This window comes from Mus musculus, chromosome 7, assembly GCF_000001635.26.
Source record: "Mus musculus strain C57BL/6J chromosome 7, GRCm38.p6 C57BL/6J".
Lineage (NCBI taxonomy): Eukaryota > Metazoa > Chordata > Mammalia > Rodentia > Muridae > Mus > Mus musculus.
Window position 1 is genome coordinate 44,441,847 of NC_000073.6, and position 21,731 is coordinate 44,463,577.

General features: G+C 52.4%; 1 protein-coding gene and 1 long non-coding RNA gene across 2 annotated transcripts; one reads left to right on the forward strand and one right to left on the reverse strand.

The window, feature by feature from the left end:
* The first annotated feature begins 640 nt into the window (after positions 1-640).
* On the forward strand, positions 641-21,505 carry Lrrc4b (leucine rich repeat containing 4B). The gene is made up of 3 exons (NM_198250.1): positions 641-685; positions 3,029-3,366; positions 19,163-21,505. The coding sequence occupies exons 2-3, from the start codon at positions 3,064-3,066 to the stop codon at positions 20,987-20,989; spliced, it is 2,130 nt and encodes a 709-aa protein (NP_937893.1). The 5' UTR covers positions 641-685; positions 3,029-3,063; the 3' UTR covers positions 20,990-21,505.
* Gm39003 lies at positions 5,047-10,121 on the reverse strand. The gene is made up of 2 exons (XR_882057.3): positions 9,847-10,121; positions 5,047-6,451 (listed from the first exon to the last, which is right to left on the reverse strand). It is a non-coding gene; the product is annotated as a predicted gene, 39003 (long non-coding RNA).
* Positions 21,506-21,731: the final 226 nt, after the last annotated feature.

Here is a 21,731-nt window from a genome sequence, read left to right on the forward strand (position 1 = left end):
GGGGAGGCCACCCCCTGGCCGAGCTAGCTGGGAGGGGGGAGTTGAGTGAGGGTGGAGGGAAGGAGGAAGGGAGCGCCCTCCCCGCTGGAAGGAGAGAAAGAAGGAGGGAGGGGGCGGGGAGGGAGCGAGCTGGGCTCTGCACTGCCGTGTGACTAGAAATTGTAATCGCAGAGAAAGGGAGCAAGGCAGAGCTGGGAGAGAGACAAGGAGGCAGGCCCCAGGACAGACAGACGGACAGTGGGAACCTGACTGAGCCAGGCTCCCAGCAATGACAGACTGACAGGGACAGTGGAGGAGGAGGACAGACCGACAAGAGGTCTGGGGGTCCTCGGGGAGACAAGACAGAGTCGGGGAGCTGGGGAGAGGGGCAGAGGCTGTGTCTGTGAGTGAAGAGAAAGGAAGCTGGTGTTGGGGGGAGTAAAGTGGGGGACACAGGACCACAGGAGGCAAGGGCTTGCTCGTGTGGTGGCCAAGAGAAAAAGGCCAGGCTCCCCTAGAGGGTGGGGAGGGCGACAGACGGGGGGGGGTGCAGGGAGACCCAAGAAGCCCCTGCGCCCCCCCCCTCAGCACAAGCTCAACGGGAAGCAGTAGGAAGCTGGGGTGGCAGGGCCCCGGGCAACTGCAGGCATGTGGAGGGGGGGGCCTGGGGCACAGAGAGAAGGCCATCGGAAGCCAAGCCGCCAGGGTGAGTGTCCCTCAGAGTGTGTGCTCTGGGAGCGGGGAGACAAGGACAAGGAGATGGTGGTGGCAGGAGAGGCGGGAGGGGAGGGAGGGGAGCTGCTACTGCAGAAGCCTCGACGGGGTGTGCACTGGCAGCCTTGGTGGGGGAGGAGACCCGGGCGCTGGCCTGGGGGATGGTGGGCTCGGTGAGCACAGACCCTTGGCTGGTCGTTGCCAGAGTATCAGGAAGTGGGGATCGTGGAGCCGAGTGGACTGAGGAGAAAGCTCCCTGGCCACATGTGTGGGAACAAAGGCCCCCGGCCCCTGCCGAGGCAAGCTAGTGAAGGCAGCGTGTGGTGGCCAGCCCTGAGGCGGTGGGGGGGTGGGGGGGTTCTGCCTCTCTGTCTTTCTGTCTATCTCTCGGTCTCTCGTGCCTCCGCTTCTCTGATCCTGTCAGTCTCTGCTCCTGGGTCCATCTCTCCATCTCCGTCTTTTTGTCTATTTCTCTGTTTCTGCCTCTCTGTCACGGTCTCTGTCCCTTGGCCTCTGTCTATCTCTGTGCCGGTTTTTGTCTTTGTCTTTTCCCCCCCTTTTCTATCTTTGTCTCTGTTTCCGTGCCTCTCACCATCTCTGTCATTTTCTCTTGGTCTGTCTCTCTGTCTCCATCTCTGTTTCTTTTTATCTCTGTCTCCATCTCTGTCTCCATTTCCAGCCCTGCCTTCACACACTTGCTCCAATACACGGCGGCGGCACACATATTTCTATCTGGGTTAAAATCTTGGAGGCTACAGGAGTGTGTGTGTGTGTGTGTGTGTGTGTGTGTGTGTGTGTGTGTGTGTGTGCTTGCTCGCGCGCTCGCGTGCTTGCGCGCTCATGCGCACCTGCATGGGGGGCAGGCAGCCCTGTGTCCATGGATTAGAGAGGCCGTGTGTGAGGGTGTGTCTGTCTCTGCTGTTTGTGTGAGTGGGTGGGTGATCATGTTTATGGGGACCCCTCTCCCCCTACTGCCCCCCCGTTTCAGGGGATTCTATGTGTGTGAGCACTCAGGGGTGCCATGTGGAGGGACCATTGGGAGCCAGAGGGTAAGTCCTGAGGCCAGACCCCCTCTGCCACCCAGTGGGCCTTGACAAGGCACAAAATCCAGCAGCTTCCGCCCTCCACAGGCAGGAGCGGCTGATGCATAGGAAGGGCGCCTGCTGTGCTGGCTGCAGTCACTGCCCTATCTGCGCGCCATTTGGTTAGCCTGAGTCCCTCCCCCCGGGACTCAGGAAAACAGGGGATAGGATGGGGGGGGGTGTACAATGACCCTGAATTCCTGCATCCCAGACACAGACATGGGGGTCCCTACTGCTCCATCCCCACTCCATCAGCTCCTCAGCCCTGTCCTGCGACAGCCGCTGGCACAGGTCCCGCCACAGGCTGTGTTCCCTTGGAGCACCTGCAATCTTGAGGCCCATGGGCACTGCTATAGTCTCCAACAGGGCCACCACAGGGTGGGGGCACCCCAACAGCCTCCCACCTCCTGCCAGAAACCCAGCTACCTCCTGTCCCCTCTCGATTACCTCTCCTCCAAGTCTAGGACAGGACAGGGCCTGAGTGGAGTGAGGGATGACCCCAGGGTGGGCAGGAGGGCATACAGAGATGGGCCTTCATGTCTGGTTCTGGTGCCCGTACACCTGGACAGAGACCTGCAGGGAGGGATGGAGGGATGGGACGCTGCCTCCCAGGGGACCTGCAACCCGCTTGGTGTGTGATAGGAGTTGATCAGTGTTGCTTTTCACCCCGGCAGAGCCTTTGCCTCATTGTCTGTCTGTCTGTCCCTCTATCTCTACATACTTACCTGTCTAACTGAACTCAATGCAATGACACAACTTAAAAAAAATTTTTTTAACAAACAGTTCTAGGGGTGGAAACAAAGGCCTTGAGCATCCTGGGAATGTGCCCCACCGCCCAGCCACATGTTGACTTTTTAGTTTTGAACGAGGTCTCACTGCATTGCCCAGGTTGGCTCTGGATGTACTCTCTCTAGCCCAGGCCAGTCTGCAACTTTCAATGCTCCTGCCTCGACATCTTGAGCAACTACAAGGGCAGTCCTGCGACCCCAGGCCTGGCAGGACCTAAGTTTGAATCTAGCTGACGTTGCCATTTACTAACCAAGTGACCTTGGGCACAAATGTCCTCTCTCTTGCCTCATTTATCCTTTCTGCAGAATGGCCCAGAGGAGGATGAGGTCTGGCACAGGAAGGCCAAGTCCCTGTAACTTTGGTTCTGAGCAGGGGTAGGGACTTCTGGTGGAACTGAGCCTGATGAAGCTCAGGCAGCCTGAGTCCCTGTTGCTTACTGACCAACACCCTCTCTTCTCCCACAGCCCCCCAGCGTGCCCTCGGAGTATGAACATTGAGGATGGCGCAGGCCCACATCCGCGGCTCCCCGTGCCCCTTGCTGCCGCCTGGTAGGATGTCCTGGCCCCACGGGGCTCTCTTGCTCCTGTGGCTCTTCTCCCCACCCCTGAGGGCTGGTGGGGGCGGTGTGGCCGTGACCTCAGCCGCTGGAGGAGGCTCCCCGCCAGCCACCTCCTGCCCAGCCGCCTGCTCCTGCAGCAACCAGGCCAGCCGGGTGATCTGCACGCGGAGGGAGCTGGCCGAGGTGCCAGCCAGCATCCCTGTCAACACCCGCTACCTGAACCTGCAAGAGAACAGCATCCAGGTGAGCCCGCCTCCGCCGCTGATTGGCCCGTGGGTCAAGGCACAAAGGGTGCAAGCCTCTGCCTCCCTCCTCATCCCTCTCATCCTGGAGTTCCTGGTGTCTGCGCACGGATTCACGTCCTCGCCCCGCCCACCTTTGCGATATATTTCCATGTAGGCTGTGTACGTTTTCCTGGGGTGCCTGTCACACCCCCACACCACAGTACAGGGTGCCTTGAGGTAGCCAGGAGAGGCCCTTCCACTTCACCATCGCTTGTGTTGGCCTGACCTGGCATCTCCAGAAAACCTCAATGTCTTCTTCTAGTGGGGGCTGGTTTCCTTCCGGTCCTGGAGAACTGGCTGGGTGAATGATGGGGGCCAAGGGGCTCAGGGTTTAGGGTTGGTACTGGCAGAGTGGTGAGTGGAGGCTGCAGGTGACTTTAGCTGCCTTTTGGCTGGTGTACAACCTTCCCCGTGCGGTGGGGCTAGGGGCTGTGCTGGTGGCAGAGTGAGCTGTTGGGAGCCGCCTCCCACCTCTGCGCTGTGACATTTGGAACAGGTCTTTCTACAGCGGGGAGGCTGAGGTGGGGCTGTCCTGAGTGCTGCAGATTGCTCAGCAGCGCCCCAGCCAGCCATCAGCTGTCTGCAGACCCAGTGTCTGTGAGCAGACATGGTGCTCACCCCCATGAGGATTTTGTTGTTGGTTGGTTGGTTCTTGGGTTTTGTTTTGCTTTTCTATCTATGCATCTATGCATTTATCTATCTGTCTGAGATAGGATCAGCGACTCACTTTGTATCCCTGACTGGTTTGGAACTCTTTCCATAGGCAGCTCAGGCTGCCCTTAAGCGTGCTCTGTAGCCCAGGTTGCCCCCCAACTTGCAGTGATGCTCTTGCTCTAGTCTCCTGTGTATAGGGATTACAGTTGTGAATCACAGCACTGGCTGAAGGCCACTGTTTAAAAGGCATCGAGTCAATTCCAAGTCCTCGTGTAGACTACCTTGTACCCGTTTAATACACGTAGGAGAGAGGAGGGCACCCTCACAGAAGGTCTTAGACCCCAGTCCCCAGCAGAGGGCTCCGTGGCCCCATATAGCTCTCTGGAGAGCCAGACTCTGAGAAGAATCAAAGCCTGGGACATTGCGGGGAGGGACAGGCTCTTTCTGGGTGTGTGGGAAGCAAGGATAGGCAAACTAGAGAATCTTGAGACCCAGTGCCACCACTGCACCTGGCAATATCCATGACTTCTCCAGGCCCACCTCACCATTTCTGCCAGTTCATTTGAAGTCTGCCCCTCATCTCTCCAGCTGCAGCCTCAGCTGGGCTGTATGCCATGCCCCTCCCTAGGGGCAGACCCTCTGCCACAAAATGGAGATCATCAAAGGATGAAAAAATAGCAGTAAAATAAGAGCACGGATTTGTCACTGCGTAGGGAGTCTGCACGCCACTGTGAAGGCTCTCACCTCCCTAAAAGCTGAGGTCCAGAGTGGAGAGACCAGTGAGCCTGGCCTCCATCCAGAGCCTGCCTTCCCACGGGCAGGAGCTGCCCGAAGAGCAGGAAATGTAGTGCTGGCTCAGAATGGCAGCGTGCACCTATAATCCCAGGAGGATAACTGTGAGGGCCACCCTGGGCTACAGAGTGACTTCCAGGCCAGCCTAGGCACAGAGAGACCATGCTTCATATCCAACCAACACACAACAAAAGAAAAAAAAAAACTAATGGTTTTAATTATCCATATTTTTAAAAAAATCAACACATCCCACCACCCAGATATAAATAACTCCTGTTTACATTTGTTTTCATACCTTTCTGGGCTTATGTAAATGCATCTTTTAATTATTTATTATAGAATGAATACAGATTAATTTAGAAAATACACCTAGATAAACATATAGAGACAAAAGCTACTCAGAATCCCACAGGCTCTTTCCTGTCTGGAGTCCTCAAACTGATGTCCTTAGAACATCCTCAGGGTCCTATCTGGCCTTTGCTTCTGTCTGTGTGTGTGTGTGTGTGTGTTGTTTATGTGCATAGGGAAGCAGAGGTAGACAGATGCCAGGTGTCTTCCACAATTACTTTCCACCTTTTCTTTTGAAGTGGGCTCTCTCTGGGCACAGAGCACTAGGCTTGCTAGCCAGTCAGCCTCATGGATCCTCCTGTCTTCCTTGCCAGTGCTGGGTGACAGATGTGCACCGCCGTGCCTGGCTTTTCCACTGGTGCTGGAGCTCAGAGGAACGCTGGTCTTCCTGCTTGTGCACCAAGCACTTTCCCATAGAGCTTTGGCCTCAGCCTGCTTTCTTTTCAGAAATGAGAACCACAGTGTTCAGTGCTGCCCCGAGGTTGGGTTTTGGCACCTGGTGGTACAGCCAGGAATGTCTTTCTCAGAGCTGTCACGGCTGGGTGTTTGTTTTTGCAGTATTTAGAGAGGGAATCTAGAGCTTCCAACATGTGCACAGAGCCACAGTCACCCCCAATCCCAACCACTAGGGAATTCTAGGCAGGAGCTCTACCAGTGAGCCACACCCCAGCCCCTCCCTGGGAGGTTCTAGGCATCTCCAGCCCTCTGTCACTTTTTATTTTGAGATGGGTTTCACTCAGTTGTCCAGGCTGGCCTTGAACCCACTCTATAACCTAGGCACACTGTAAGCTTGTCATCCTCCTGCCTCTTGCCTACTTGAGGATCTGAGCTGCCAGGCCTGTACCACTAGATTTGGCTTGGTTTAGGGTTTTTGAAATAGATTCTCACTTGCATCTCAAGCTGGCCTTGAACTCCATCTCCAAAGTGCTGAGACTACATAGATGTATCACAGGCCTGGTTTCTAATGTGGTTCGATAAAAAGCTTACTATTCATGTCATCAAGAAGAGACTAGTTAAATGGCTGGATGCTTGCGCTCTGGGGTGCTGTGCGCTTATTACAAACTGCAGCAGAGGGGTTGGGGAACTGGGCTGTAAGGCTCCAGCCAAGAGTACTTGCCTTGCTTCTGGTCCCAGCACGGTGATAGCTGGCACTAAAGAAAGACTGCTCACTTCTCAGTTGCAATTGGAAATATCCATGCCGCATCTTCCCACTGCTCCAGAATCAACCCTTGTGATTAGAAGTGGGCCTGCTGGGTTGGAGTTCAAGATCAGAGAAGCATTTGATCACTACCTGTGCCCTGGGTGGACACATACACTCAACATACCATCCTTACAGGCTATACACACACACACACACAAAACACACCATCCTTAGAGACTACATATATACACACAGTCAACATACCATCCTTACAGACTATACACACACACACACACACACACACACACACACACACACACAAACACACACACTCACTTAACATACCATCCTCAGAGACTTCACACACATATTCACTTAACATACTATCTTCAGAGACTGCACATACACACACACACACACACACACACACACACACACACACACACAGTCAACATACCATCCTTACAGACTACACAAACACACACACACACACCATTGCCCGATTACTGTCTTGTCAACTGTCTCCATTATGACCCTTGCCCTGCCACCATTCCCTTCTGCATCCTCAGCACCCAGAGCAAGAGCAGTGAGTGGTGGATCCTCAGCAGACATCTGAGAGCAGATAGAAGCCTGTCCAGAGCTCTGCCCTCTGCTGAGCGGGGTCCCTGTCCTCACAGTGCCCTCTTGTGAGAACCTGCATGGCTGAGAGAGTCCCACTACCTGTTTCCACAGTAGCCTGGCCAGAGAATGCCATGCAGGGGGTGAAGGCAGAGAGGACCACACTGGGCACTCGGGACAATTGACAGGGTTCTCTCTAACATGTGACCATCGTGGTTATGTGTGTAGGCTCAGGGGAGGAGTCTCTAACACAGGACAGGGACAGTAAGTGTCCCTGTAGGCTGGAAGAGGAATCTTCTCGCTTGGTTTTATTTAGATTGATTGCTTAGTTTGGAGCCTAGAACATTTTATTTTTCTTAAATCTGCAGTTGCCCACTGGTCCCCAGTTGTCCAAATGGGCTGGACTCCACAATCTAACTGAGCATGTGGGCCCAGGGTTACTCTGGTCTGGTGACAGGCCACTAGGCCCTGGAGAAGTTGGGGTGTGGAAAGCAGAGGGTAGACAGCCACCCCTCCATCCTCCACTCTGTTCCAGAAGATACTCCACCTGGCTGGTCTCCTTATGCAGCACCCTTCCCCGTCCCATACCCCTCCTGCCCACAACCACCCTCAGACACTCATGGTGGTCTCTACCTTCCTGCTGCTGCTGCTGCTGCTGCTGCTGCTGCTGCTGCTGTGTGTGTGTGCGCGTGTGCATGTGTGCGTGCTTGTGGTCCCATTCTCTGTGTCATTCACCGGGAGCTGTCCACCTCATTTTTTTGAGACAGGGACTCTCACAGGCCAAAAACTCACCAAATCAGCTATGTTGCTACCTAGCCAGTTCCTGTCTCTATTTCTCTGTGCCCGGATCACTATTATGAGCTATACACCAAGTTTTGTATGTGAGTGCTGGGCATTGAACTTAGTCCCTGTGTGTGCATTCACTCTTCCCAGAAGCTCGCCCCAGGCCCTGCAGAGTGATCTCCATTGATGGCTTCTTCCAGGGAAAGTCTTAGGACCGTGTGCTCATTTAACTTAGCAAAGTGCAGCTGCCTCCACAGAGGCTGTATGCAGCCCTTCCACCATGGCCCCTGGAAGGAAATTCAAGGTTCAAAGACTTCCCATTTGAGGATGGCCTAACAGCCGGCATCCCACATCTTGGAGTTGGTTGCCCCGTGCTCCCTCTGCATAGTTAGCTATGGCTAGGGAAGGAATTTCCCCACACCCTCTCTGCGAATTCTGAATAGGTATTTACAATGTGGTCTTAAAGAACATTGTGAGACACTTTGAAGTGCCCCATATATGACATCAAACTCTTAGTAAGGTGTAGAGCTAAAGAACTGACTCAGAAGGCTGAGGCAGGAGGATTGCCAGGAGTTTAAGGTCAATATGGGCTATATAGTGAGATTCCATTTTAATCAATTGATCAATCAATTTTACCAAGCTTTCAAAATAGGAGGAATTCCAAATGATTCCCTAGTGTTAATTTTTTAAAGCCTCACAGGGAGGGAGTTTGGAGACCTGCTCCAGCTGTTAAGAGAACTTGCCGCTTTTGCAGAGGACCTCGGTTCAGTTGCCAGCATCCACATATTGTATGAGACCCTCCTAACTTTAATGTCCTTTTCTGACCTCTGAGGGCACCAAACACACACATGGTACAAATACACACATGCAAGCAAAATACACATATGCATAAAATATTTTAATTGGGTTTTTTTTTTGAGGGGTTGTTCTTGCAGAAGACCTACGTTCAGGTCTGAACACCCACACAGTGGCTCACAACCACATGGAACGCTAGCTGTGGGAGGATCTGACATCTTCCTTTGGCCTTTGTGGGCACTGGACAGATGTGACATACATACGTACATACATACATACATACATACATACATGTCAGCAAAACACCATGCACCTGATGATAAATAAATCCTTTTCATTGTTTTTGATTTTGTTTGTTTGCTGAGACAGGGTTTCTCTGTGTAACCCTGGCTGTCCTGGAACTCACTCTGTAGACCAGGCTGGTCTCGAACTTAGAAAAATTACCCAAGGAGCTAAAGGGAACTGCAACCCTATAGGTGGAACAACAATATGAACTAACCAGTACCCGGGAGCTCTTGTCTCTAGCTGCATATGTATCAAAAGATGGCCTAGTCGGCCATCACTGCAAAGAGAGGCCCATTGGACTTGCAAACTTTATATGTCCCAGTACAGGGGAACGCCAGGGCCAAAAAGGGGGAGTGGGTGGGTAGGGGATTGGGGGGGTGGGTATGGGGGACCTTTGGGATAGCATTGAAAATGTAAACGAGGAAAATACCTAATTAAAAAAAAAAAAGAAACCAAGAAAAAAAAAAAAAAAGAAATCCACCTGCCTCTGCCTCTGGAGTGCTGGGATTAAAGGCGTGCACCACCACCACCCAGCTAGAAATAAATCTTTTAAAGAACCATTTCACAAGGAATGCACAAAAATACTGCCCATGCTTCTCTCTCAAGGTTGCTCTTTGTGGGGAATTTAACTTCTCCGTGATGTCTTGTTTTCTAAATGTTTGCTCACTGAGAGCCTCCAATCTGCAATCAGGACAAGTAACCAGAAGCAGCAGATGCCGAGCCTGGTGTGGTGGCAGAGGCCTGGCTCCACAGATGCTCAGGAGGCTGGGGTAGGAGGACAGCATGGGAGACTCAGTAAAACCATTTTTCAGAATAAAATGTAAAAAGATGGCTGGGGTATAGCTCAGTGGTACTGTGCCTGCCTAGAACCCCCAGTGAGAGTGGAGCCCCTGCTGTAGACAAGGGAGGCCGAGGCTGATGTCTGCAGCTGGATGGCACCTCCTTCCCACATCTGTCTGTGAGGATCCTGGGAAAGGGCCACGCCTGCCTCCTGCGACTGAGCTGTGTGCTGGGCTAGCTTACCTTCTCCTCCGTCCCCTTCTTTTTCTTCTTTGAGGCAGGGCTTCATTTACCGCAGGCTGGTCCTGACCTCACTGCATTGCAGAAGACAGGCTCGGAAAAACTGATTCTTCTGTCTCTACCTCCTAAAGGCTGGGATGACAAAAAAGTGCCACCACGCCTAGTTTATATAGTGTGGGGGGTGGGCTGGGAGGCTGTGACCACTTCCCCAACTGAAGTTTCCCAGGCCCACCCCTGAGTTCTTGTGTGTGTGTGTGTGTGTGTGTGTGTGTGTGTGTGTGTGTGTGTATGTGTGTAGTGTATGTAAGTATATTTGTGGATTGTGTTGTGTGTTGTGTAGTGTGTGTTGTGTGTGTGGTATGTGTTGTGTGTCTGTGTTGTGTGTGAGTGTGTATGTGTATGGTGTGTGTGGTGTGTCTGTGGTATAAGTATGTGGTATGTGTGTATCTGTGTGGAGTGTGTTGTGTGTGTGATGTATGTGTGTGTAGTGTATGTGTGTATATGTGTGGAGTGTGTGTGGTGTGTGTATGTGTGTATATGCATGTGGTGTGGTCTGTGTGTATGTTTTATGTATGTGTGCTGTATGTGTGTGTGTGTAGTGTTGTATGTGTGTTGTGTAGTGTGTTGCTATAAGGTGTGTGTGGAATGTATGTGTATATGTGTATGGAGTGTGGTGTATAGTGTGTATGGTGTGTGTTGTGTGTGTGGTATATGGTGTGTCTGTGAGGCCAGAGGACAACTTGAGACACCATTCTCTGGTAGTGGCCACATCCTGTGAGGGGGAGTTTCTCAGTGCTTCATGCTCAGCTGTCAGGCCAGGCTCCCCGGGTAGTGAGCTCCAGGGATTCCCATCCTGAAGTGACAAACACCTGCCACCACACCTGGCTTTTTCTTTCTTTCTTTCTTTCTTTCTTTCTTTCTTTCTTTCTTTCTTTCTTTCTTTCTTTCTTTCTTTCTTTCTTTTTAATGGATTCTGAGAATCAAACTCTGGCCCTCCTGCCAACTGGGCAAGCACTTTGCCAACTGTGTGTAAGGGGGGATGGGGGGGGGGACTAAAGTAGAGTTCTGTTTTATAGCCCAGGCTGGTCTGCAATGTCCCATAACCCACTTGCATGGTGGGTCTACAACCATGAGACAGCACACCCTTCCTTTGAGCTCAGTTCCATTTCATCCACCCTGACCCTGTAAACACTGTGACACAGGCACCTTCCTCCTCCTGGGGCCCCTTCCGTACCTGCTCATCCACCCATCAGCCCCCGAGTGCTCTGTGTCCAGGGACAGAGAGGGTCCACTCTCAGCCTCAGGTACATTATGGAAACTGCATAGACCCCCACTTCATCCTGGGTAAAGTGAGGATAACAGGTTCCCCCTGTCAGAGCTACTGAAAAGTCTGGGGGCTTAGGAGTAGGGGCATGGCTGAGTGCTCACCTACAGTGTGGCTGTGTTCATCCCCAGCATGGCATGAAACAAGGCCTTGGTGGCCCTCACCTCTCGTCCCATCTCCCCTTGTGCAGCTGTCACACTGCACACTTGGGACTGCTATGTCAGTGCCTGGTGGCCTCTGTCTGAGGGCCACACACTCCTCACTCTAAACCTAGACCCTGAGACTCCACCTCCATGAATGAAGTCACAGCCAGAGTTGTCTTTCCCAGCCTGTATTTTCTCACAGTCGAGGGGGAGGAAGGAGGAGGGGACCCATCAGCCCTGCAAGCCCTTCTTCAGCACAGACAGCACCCTGAGGCCTGAGAGAGTGAGACACTGAGGGCGGTGCCTGAGTCAGGAAGTAGAATTAGGGATCAGCTTTTCAGCACAGCTCCTCGTACTTCCTAGTTAATGACAGGCAAGGGGGAAACCCCAGGCCCTGGCCACAAGGGAAGGAAAGAAGGAAGGAAGGGAGGGAGTGAGAGGGAGGGAGGGAGGGAGGGAGGGAGGGAGGGAGGGAGGAAGGAAGACCAATCCAAGCCTGGGTGACCAAGTTGCCAATCTGATGCCAACACATGGTCCCAGTCATGTGCTAACCACCAAAGAATTCGGTGGAAGAGGAAGGCACCTTTCAAAGGATAAGAGAGAAACACAAGAAGCTGTCATTGAAACAGCTGGATTTTTTGTTTTTCATTTTCGATGTTCTGTGGGTATAAATGTGTATGTATGTGATATGTGCAATATATATATGCGTGTGTGTATGTGCATGTGTGTGCAGTGTGGGTATATTGTGGTGTGTGTGTTTATGTAGATGTGTGTTATGGGTATATGTGGATGTATGATGTGGGGGTGTGTGGATATGTGTGTGTGTGTGTGCTGTGAGTATATGTGTGGTATTGGTGTGTATGTATGAGTGTATGTGTTTGTGTGTGGTGCAATGTATGTGATATGTGCAATATATATGTGTGTGTGTATGGTGTGGTGTGTATATATGTGTGTGTGTGGTGTAGTGTATGTGCGCATGTTGTCTGTGTATAGTGTGAGTATATGTATATGTGTGTGTTATGTGTGTGATATGGTGTGGTATGGGCATGCATGCATGTGTATAGGTCAGAGGTTGGCATCAGGTGTCCTCTTCTGTCCCTCTCCACCATTTTTACCTGAAGTTCACTTATGTGGCTAGATCGTCTGGCCATCCAACCCTGAGGGTCATCTTGCATCCTCCTTCCCAGTGTTGGGGTCACAGATGCACCCAGATTCTTATGTGGGCTCTAAAGATCAAACTCAGGACATCATGTGTGCATGGCCAGCATTTACCTGAGTCAGCCAGCTCTCCAGCCCAGTATCTTTTAAACTCGAAATCAAAAATTTGTGTCACAAAAACTAAAACAACCATAACCCTCATAAGCTGGCTCAACTTTTTCCCCCTGCTTCATTACATTCAGCACGGATGAAAACAATTTATCTTAATAGCATTAGGATGAACGGTCCACTTAATCATTTTCCTACCACAGTTAAATTTTTAATAAAGGATCTCTTGACAGTTTGTTTTCTTAAAAGCCCTAGCGGAACATGGTGTGATGCGCTCAGCTCCAGTCCTGGTTACAGACTGCAGCCAAGTGCACAGTGTCTGAGAAGCCAGGCTGCAGGAAGGGCTGGGGCCAGGCAAGAATCAGCAGGGTCATTCCTGACCCCGGTCCTCTTTCTCCTTTGTCACAGCAACTTTGGGCAAGAGGTGGAAGGCTCCCTGCTACAAGAGCCCATCACCATGGCCATGATGTCTGTCAATAGTTGTGTTAGGGTTCTCTTGAGGACAGAACTGATGGAATGGATGGATGGAATGGATGGATGGAGAGAGAGAGAGAGAGAAAGAGAGAGAGAGGGAGAGGGAGGGAGAGAGAGAGAGAGAGAGAGAGAGAGAGAGGGGGGGGGGGGGAGAGAGAGAGAATGGAATATAGATATATAATAGATGATAGATAGATAGATAGATAGATAGATAGATAGATAGATAGATAGATAGATAGATAGATAGATGGATGGATGGATGGATGGATGGATGGATAGAGGCAGACAGATAAGACATGTTAGAATGGCTTACAGGCTATGGTCCAGCTAGTCTAACAATGGCTGTCTACCACTGGAAAATCCAAGGATCCAGTAATTGTTCAGTCCATGAGACTGGCAGTCTCAGTTGTTCTTCAGTGGGCACTGGAATCCTGAAGAAGGAGACTTTAATGTTAGTGAAGGAATGGACTTGCCAGTGAGAGCAAGCAGGCAGAGAGAGCAAGCCTCCTTCTTCCATGTCTTTTATATAGACTATGTCATTCCCTGGGGACAGGTGTGACAGGACAGACACAGTTCTGACTTCAAAGAAACCATAGCATGATAATTAATTACCCATTTGGTGTAATTGTGGAGCTTCTGGCCTCAGTGGCATGATGGCCTCAGTACCCCAACACCATCTGAAGGTGTGGCCCAGATTAGAGGTGGATCTGTATTAATGGTGGATCTTCCCACTTCAAAGGTCCAGATTAGAAGTAGGACTTTCCATTTCAGGTGATTTAACTAAAAAAAAAGAAAAAAGGAAAAGGAAAAATAATCCCTCTGAGTTGTGCCCAGCCATTTGAGTTTTAGTTAATTCCAGGTGTAGTCAAATTGACAACTAAGAACAGCCATCATAGAAGCCTCGTGACCCTGACTCCAGCCTCAGAGGACATCTGGAGTGTTTTGGATGGTACTGGGGTACTGAGGCCCATCACCCCAGCATGCTGGAAGTGTCACATTACACCATTATAGATTATTAATTACCATACTATGGGCTCTGTGAGGTTAGAAATGTATCTGTCTTGTTCATATCTGTCCTGAGGGAAGGCCCAGAATGACACAGACCCTCTCAGAAGATCCATCAAAGCCAGTGTAGTGGTGTCTGCTTGGGGTACTAGGGCACCCGACCAGGGTAACTAAGAGAAAACACGGTGTTTGTCTAGTCAATATTCTATTGCTATGAGGAGACACCATGACCAAGGCAACTCTTACAAAGGAAAACATTCAATTGGGCTGGCTTACAGTGTCAGAGGTTTAGTCTATTATCATCATGGCAGGGAAGCATGGCAGCATGTGGGCAGACATGGCGCTGAGAGTTATACATCCTGATTAGCAGGCAGCGAGGGGGGGAGGAGAGAGAGAGAGAGAGAGAGAGAGAGAGAGAGAGAGAGAGAGAGAGAGAGAGGGAGAGGGAGGGAGGGAGGGAGAGAGAGAGAGAGAGAGAGAGAGAGAGAGAGAGAGAGAGACTGGCCCTGACCTTAGCATTTGAAGCCCCAAAGCCTACCCCCAGAGATACACTTTCTCCTACAAGGCCACACCTACTCAGACAAGGCCACACCTCCTCCACCTAGGCCACACCCTCTAATCCCTCCAGTAGTGCCACTCCCTAATGACCAAGCATTCAGATCTATAAACCCATTTTTGAGGACCGTTCCTGTTCAAACCACCACAGTGTTTCAAGGGCAACCACTAGAGAGAAGAGGTCATCTATACATTCTAAAGCAGTACAGGGTAAATAGAATCATAGGACTCCAATCCACAGGAGAGGCAGAAAAGGATAGGTGCAAGCACCAGGCAGCATTGTAGAAGTAATTCCTGTGTGTTCATGGTTACAATAAAAGTGAATGAGCTAAGCTTTTTACCAAAAGGCAGGGACTTTAGGGTGGGGTTGGAGTTGAGTTCCTAGAGTGATTGCCTATCACGCCTGAAGCTCGGAGTTCAATCCCCAGCCCTGTGTAAATCACTCACTTATAATTCCAGCACTTGGGATGTGAGTTCAAGGTCTTCATGAGGCACACATTAAGTTTGATGACACTTGCCTGAAACTCATAATCCTGCCTTCTTGAACTCATGGCAACCTTCCTGCCTCAGCCTCCCAAGTGCTGTCACTGGGCTTCACTCTCTGGCATTGTCACCCATACTTAAAGATGAGCAGGCTGTCGCCAGCATCCCTGGTCCTGTCTAGCAAGGGTCTGTGCTGGTAACTTTTCTCACTGTTATAAGAGAGTATCTGAGAAAAGCAACTCAGGGAAGAGGGTTTGCCTTGACTCTTGACCCACAGTTCTCTGGGTGCTGTCCAACAAGTCGATAAAGGTGTGGTGGCAGGAGGGGGAGGCAGCTAGTCACACTGTATCTAGTCCACAGGTGCTCAGCTCAGTCTCTCCTTTTATTCAGTCCACGACTCCCCAGTCTGTAGGAGGGCATCACCCACATTCAGGGTAGGTCTTCGAATCCAATCTAGATGCCCCCTCAGAGGTGTGCCCAGAGTCTTGTCTCCTGAGTGATCTAGTTCCCATTAACTGAGTACCTTCCACATCACAGGGCCTTACTCTCCCTGGCCTATTCACCTTCAAATCTGGCTCAGTAACCTCAGGATTTCACTGAATGTTGTGCACGCAGACCTCATTGCCATGATCTCCTCACAAGACAGGAACATGGCCTGTCAAACCAGTTGCAGCCAGTGTAATAGGGCTAGTAAAAATCTATGTGATAAGTGGGACCATGTGGGCCACAAGAGCTAGCAGATACCAAAGACGGCTCTCCTGGGATTCCCGAGGATGAAGAGGAGAGTACCACTCTCAGGAGAGTGCCAAGAACTCAGAGTGTGACCAGTGAAGGGGGCCCATGTGTGTCCCTGGTGTGCCTGGAGCAGAGGAGAGGATGCAGAGAGAGCAGTGTGTGTGTGTGTGTGTGTGTCTGTCTGTCTGTCTGTCTGTGTGTGTGTGTGTGTGTGTGTGTGTGTGTGTGTGTGCACATGCACACTGAAATCACTGCAGTCAGAATTGCACCTTGGATAACTCTGGCCACCAACTGGAAAGGAAGATGTTGGGGAAAAAGTGGAAACCAAAATATAGGACAGGTTTGATTATGATCTGCTGAGTTGAAAATTTAGAACCAAGTATTCCTGTGGGATTGCAGCCACTACTCATCTGACCACTGAACAGAGTCTCACATATGACAGGCAGGTTCTCTATCACTGAACCACACCCTTAGCCCCTCACTACAGGTTTCAGACAAGAGTCCTACCTCTGAGCCATATCCCAGCTCCCTACTGGGGGATGCTAGGCAGGGACTCTATTACCGAGCCACACCCCCAGCCCCTCACTGGATTAAACATATTAGTAGGTCCAAGCTTCATTATTTCCTGGTCTCTCGACCTGCCCACTCTGGCACCCCCAGATGTGGGCTTTACTAATCTCCCAACGTTTCTCTACCTAATCAACCAAACAAGATTAAACACCAATTGGGACTGGCGATCCCAGCACATACCTGTATTCTCAGCTACTCAGGAGGCTTGGCTCCAAATCGAGGCCTACAAAGAAAATCCTGTCTCAAAAACCTCCAAGGTTTAAAGTTTAATCATCTATAATGTTGTACACATAGAAAAGTAGATTGAGAGGTGGACACTTAAGAGCACCTGCTGCCCTTATAGGGAGCCTGGGTTCCATTCCCAGCATTCAGTTCCAAGGGATTCAATGCCCTCTTCTGGTCTGTGTGGGTAACACACACACACACACACACACACACACACACACACACACACACGGAGAGAGAGAGAGGCAAACACTCATACACACAAAATAATTTTTCTATAGAGGAGGAGAATGAGTGGGTGTGTCAAAAGGCTAACACGGCTGAACTGTGTCTTCCAGTCTTTCCTTCCCTTGCTATGTAGATTTCCTTAAAAGGAGCACAGATGATCCCCACCACTAGGAAAGAAGGGTTTGGGAATGCTTGTTCTGTCTGTGGTTCTGACTTGACACCAGCCTCCACAGTGTGTCTTGACGGATCCTCTCTCCTCTTCCTCCCCCTTCTCTGTCCCTTACACTTGAAATCTCAGTCCAGACTCCAGCCACTTAACTTACCACAGTGAGAGTTTCTGAGTTTTCTTCTTAAGGGCTACGGGTATGGGTGGGGTTGAGACTCATAGCCCAGGGTGGCCTCCAACTCACAATAATCCCCCTGTCTCAGAGTCCTGAGTACTGGGATTAATTATATGCATGAGTCCCCATGTTCTGCTCTCTCGTCCCTCCTCATCTCTTTCCCCATAAAACCACAACAGCTCCAAGAATTACCAAGGTGCCTAGGCTGTTCTCTGACTTCATGAATGTCCGCATGAAATGTGCTTGTGGCTCAGTGGCACAAGTGAGGAGCTGGGGGGTGTGACTCTGTGATCGGATTAATCTGAGAGCCCTTCAGGCTCCGGGTTACCCAGCACTAAGAAAAAATGGGTGTCCTACACAGGAGTTCTGAGAGGGGCTGATTTAAAAGTCGTTCTGCTGCAGAAGGGCAGCTCCGCTCTCATAAACCCAGAACCAAGGGTGACACAGCCACACGGGCACCCCACACCCATGAGGGACACAACCAAGACATCCTCCAGAGCAAGGTGGAAAGGGCAGACGAGGACTTGGCCGTGAGAGGTAGTAGGCCGGTGCTTAGAGCCTCGGGGAACAGCAGAGACACAGGCTCGGAGGCAGGAGTGAGCCTGCGGTTCCGAGGAGCTTGTCAGGACATGCGATAAGGAGGAAGCATGACGGAAGGGGAAAGGTGATAGCCATGGAGGATGAACTGCTTCAAGCCAGGACCGTGCATGGTCCCTTAGGGGACCTTGAGTTAGGATGCAGTTGGTAGATTGCCTGCCTGGCATGCAGAAAGTCCTGGGTTGCAGCCCCCAGCACTGCTGTATAAATCACATGCTGGAGAGCCTGTAATCTCAACACCGGGTAGGTGGAAGCAGAAAGATTTGGAATTCAAGTCATCCGTGGTTCCGTGTGAATTCAAGGCTAGCCTGGGCTACATGAGACCCTTTCTCAAGTTTGTATGGGACATCTCTGTCCCTGGTCATCTAGGTATACATTTTGTAAGGGGTAGGAGAATATTGTGGCAAGCTGTGAATGGTGAAGTGTCAGGTTTGTGGGTCTAAACACCCTTACAGGGAATGGGGGCAGGTGGGGGTAGGGATAGAGAGGATAAAGAGTTCAAACACTGAAGGTGAGGCTTCAGGGCCAATGACCTCGAGCTGCCTCCTGCAGGTGCTGCTGCGATGAAGGCTTTGGGTTAGTAGGCCAGAGCTCTTCTCCCTAGGGTGGCATGCCCTCAAAGCCCATGAAGACCCCAGTCAGGATCCCGATGTGAAAAGAAGGCTCAGGAAGCTCCAACAGCATGAGGGCACGTTCATGGTCTCTTGTCAGCTAACTGCCTTCTGCCGCCCTCCCTTCCTGAGGGATTGACCCTGGACCATGGTCAGGTGACAGGCCCCACAGCAAGGAAGGCAGGGCAGGGTTGGGAGAAGACTGTGGTTACAACCGCAGCCTTGATTTATCTGTCCATCAAAACAGCCAACAGAGGGGGCAGGTCCACCCAGCTCAGCACCCAGCAACCCACGTAGTGAGCCTCCTCTCCGCCTTTCTGAGCAGTGAAATTTTAGGACTATTGAAGGGTGAATGACAGGGGCATATGGAAAATATGGACTACAGTAAAGGCACCAGTAAGTCAGACTTGGAGGTGCAGGCCTGTCATTCCAGAGTCAGAAGCCTGGAGATCAAAGGTTTAAGGCCAGCCTTGGGTGCTTAATGAAACCCTGTCTCCGAATACAAAGTAAAAAGACAGCTGGGAATGAAGGATAATGGTAGAGCACCTACCTAGAATCCCCCAGTGAGCGATTGGTGCATGGCTCAGTGGCTATTGACCATCTAGAATCCTCAGTCACAGAGTCCCTGTCCAGCATGTGAGAGGCCCTAGGTCTTGTCCTTAGGCCCACATACTGATCGCAGAGTCGCGTTCACCTGCTGTGAACTGGAGCAGCCTGCTGCTCCCACGCTTGTCAGGTGCACTGACACTGGTCTCCCCGCAGGTGATCCGCACGGACACATTCAAGCACCTCCGGCACCTGGAGATCCTGCAGCTGAGCAAGAACCTGGTGCGAAAGATCGAGGTGGGAGCGTTCAATGGGCTGCCCAGTCTCAACACACTGGAACTCTTCGACAACCGGCTGACAACCGTGCCCACGCAGGCCTTTGAGTACCTGTCCAAGCTCCGGGAGCTGTGGCTGCGCAACAACCCCATCGAAAGCATCCCATCCTATGCCTTCAACCGTGTGCCCTCACTGCGCCGCCTAGACCTGGGCGAGCTGAAGAGGCTGGAGTACATATCTGAGGCGGCCTTCGAGGGGCTGGTGAACCTGCGCTACCTCAACCTGGGCATGTGCAACCTAAAGGACATCCCCAACCTCACAGCACTTGTGCGCCTGGAGGAGCTGGAGCTGTCCGGGAACCGGCTGGACCTAATTCGCCCTGGCTCCTTCCAGGGCCTCACCAGCCTGCGCAAGCTGTGGCTGATGCATGCCCAAGTGGCCACCATCGAGCGAAACGCCTTCGACGACCTCAAGTCGCTGGAGGAGCTGAACCTGTCCCACAACAACCTGATGTCGCTGCCGCACGACCTTTTCACGCCCCTTCACCGCCTGGAGCGTGTCCACCTGAACCACAACCCCTGGCATTGTAACTGTGATGTGCTGTGGCTCAGCTGGTGGCTGAAGGAGACAGTGCCCAGCAATACCACATGCTGCGCACGCTGCCACGCGCCCGCCGGCCTCAAGGGCCGCTACATTGGCGAGCTAGACCAGTCGCACTTCACCTGCTATGCCCCGGTCATCGTGGAGCCACCCACAGACCTCAATGTCACCGAGGGCATGGCGGCTGAGCTCAAGTGCCGCACAGGCACATCCATGACGTCGGTCAACTGGCTGACACCTAACGGCACGCTCATGACGCACGGTTCCTATCGTGTGCGCATTTCAGTGCTGCACGATGGCACACTCAACTTCACCAATGTCACCGTGCAGGACACGGGCCAGTACACGTGCATGGTGACAAACTCGGCTGGCAACACTACTGCCTCGGCCACGCTTAACGTGTCGGCCGTGGACCCCGTGGCTGCGGGAGGGCCCGGTGGCGGGGGCCCAGGGGGTGGGGGCGGTGCAGGGGGCGCGGGCGGATACACCTACTTCACCACGGTGACCGTGGAGACGCTGGAGACGCAGCCGGGGGAGGAGGCCCAGCAGCCCCGAGGTACTGAGAAGGAGCCCCCGGGGCCCACGACTGATGGCGCGTGGGGCGGCGGCCGGCCTGATGCTGCAGCCCCGGCCTCGGCGTCCACCACGGCACCGGCCCCGCGCTCCTCGCGGCCCACGGAGAAGGCTTTCACGGTGCCCATCACGGACGTGACGGAGAATGCGCTTAAGGACCTAGACGATGTCATGAAGACCACCAAAATCATCATCGGCTGCTTCGTGGCCATCACCTTCATGGCCGCCGTGATGCTGGTGGCCTTCTACAAGCTGCGCAAGCAGCACCAGCTGCACAAGCACCACGGGCCCACGCGCACTGTGGAGATCATCAACGTGGAGGACGAGCTGCCCGCCGCCTCCGCTGTGTCGGTGGCTGCGGCCGCCGCGGTGGCTGGAGGCGCGGGCGTGGGTGGGGACAGCCACCTGGCCCTTCCGGCGCTGGAGCGAGACCACCTCAATCACCACCACTACGTTGCGGCCGCCTTCAAGGCGCACTACGGCGGCAACCCGGGAGGCGGGTGCGGGGCCAAAGGCCCCGGCCTCAACTCCATCCACGAACCTCTGCTCTTCAAGAGCGGCTCCAAGGAGAACGTGCAAGAGACACAAATCTAAACCCAGGCGCACGGGACGCGGGACGCCTGCCCGAGATGCTCCTGCTTGCCGAGCAACCCTGGCGGCGCCTGCGGGTCCTGCAATGGGAAAGGACCTGGGGACCAGGAGAGGTGGCCCCGCCCTCCGCCTTGCCGCGTCCTCTGCCCTCCTGCCCTGCCCGCCACCTTCCAGGGGTTGAGGAGCTTCTTCGAGGGGTACCCTTTTCTCCTCACCCCAACAACCCTCCTTTTATGGCTCTTTTTTTTTCTTTTCTTTTCTTTTTTTTTTTTCTTTTGCAGTTTGACGCCTGTCCTTCCCTCCTACTCCTTCACCCTCAAAACACAAGAGACAGGCAACTTCACCAGAGCCCAGGGGGCAACTCCGACAATGCCCCCAACAGCGAGCTCCACTCGCGGCCCTGGCAGGCCCACCCCACCCCACAGACTCTTTTGATACTGAAGGGAGGTTTGCGTCAATCACTACCTGCTCTGTAATTACTTTAAAAAAAAAAAAAAACACGGAAAAAGTAAAAAAAAATTTTTTTGGGGGGGGGGGCATGAAAGTATTGAAGAGAAACAGGGCACAAAGCTCCTGAGGGTGGGACGAGGAGAGGATAGGCAGCCAGCGATGCTGTCCTCCCAGGAGGGGAGAGTGGATACTCCAAAGTTACAGCTCTGGGACTCTCTATCCCCGAGATTCCAGAGAGGAACAGGCTCACCCAGCACATAGCAGCACGGCTCCATCTCCCCATGTGCTGGGGGTT

Bases quoted from the DNA above. Each gene is read 5' to 3' on its own strand.
- Lrrc4b (NM_198250.1), top strand. From the start codon at position 3,064: ATGGCGCAGGCCCACATCCGCGGCTCCCCGTGCCCCTTGCTGCCGCCT. The intron at 3,367-19,162 runs GTGAGCCCGCCT...GTCTCCCCGCAG, and splicing joins TGCAAGAGAACAGCATCCAG to GTGATCCGCACGGACACATT.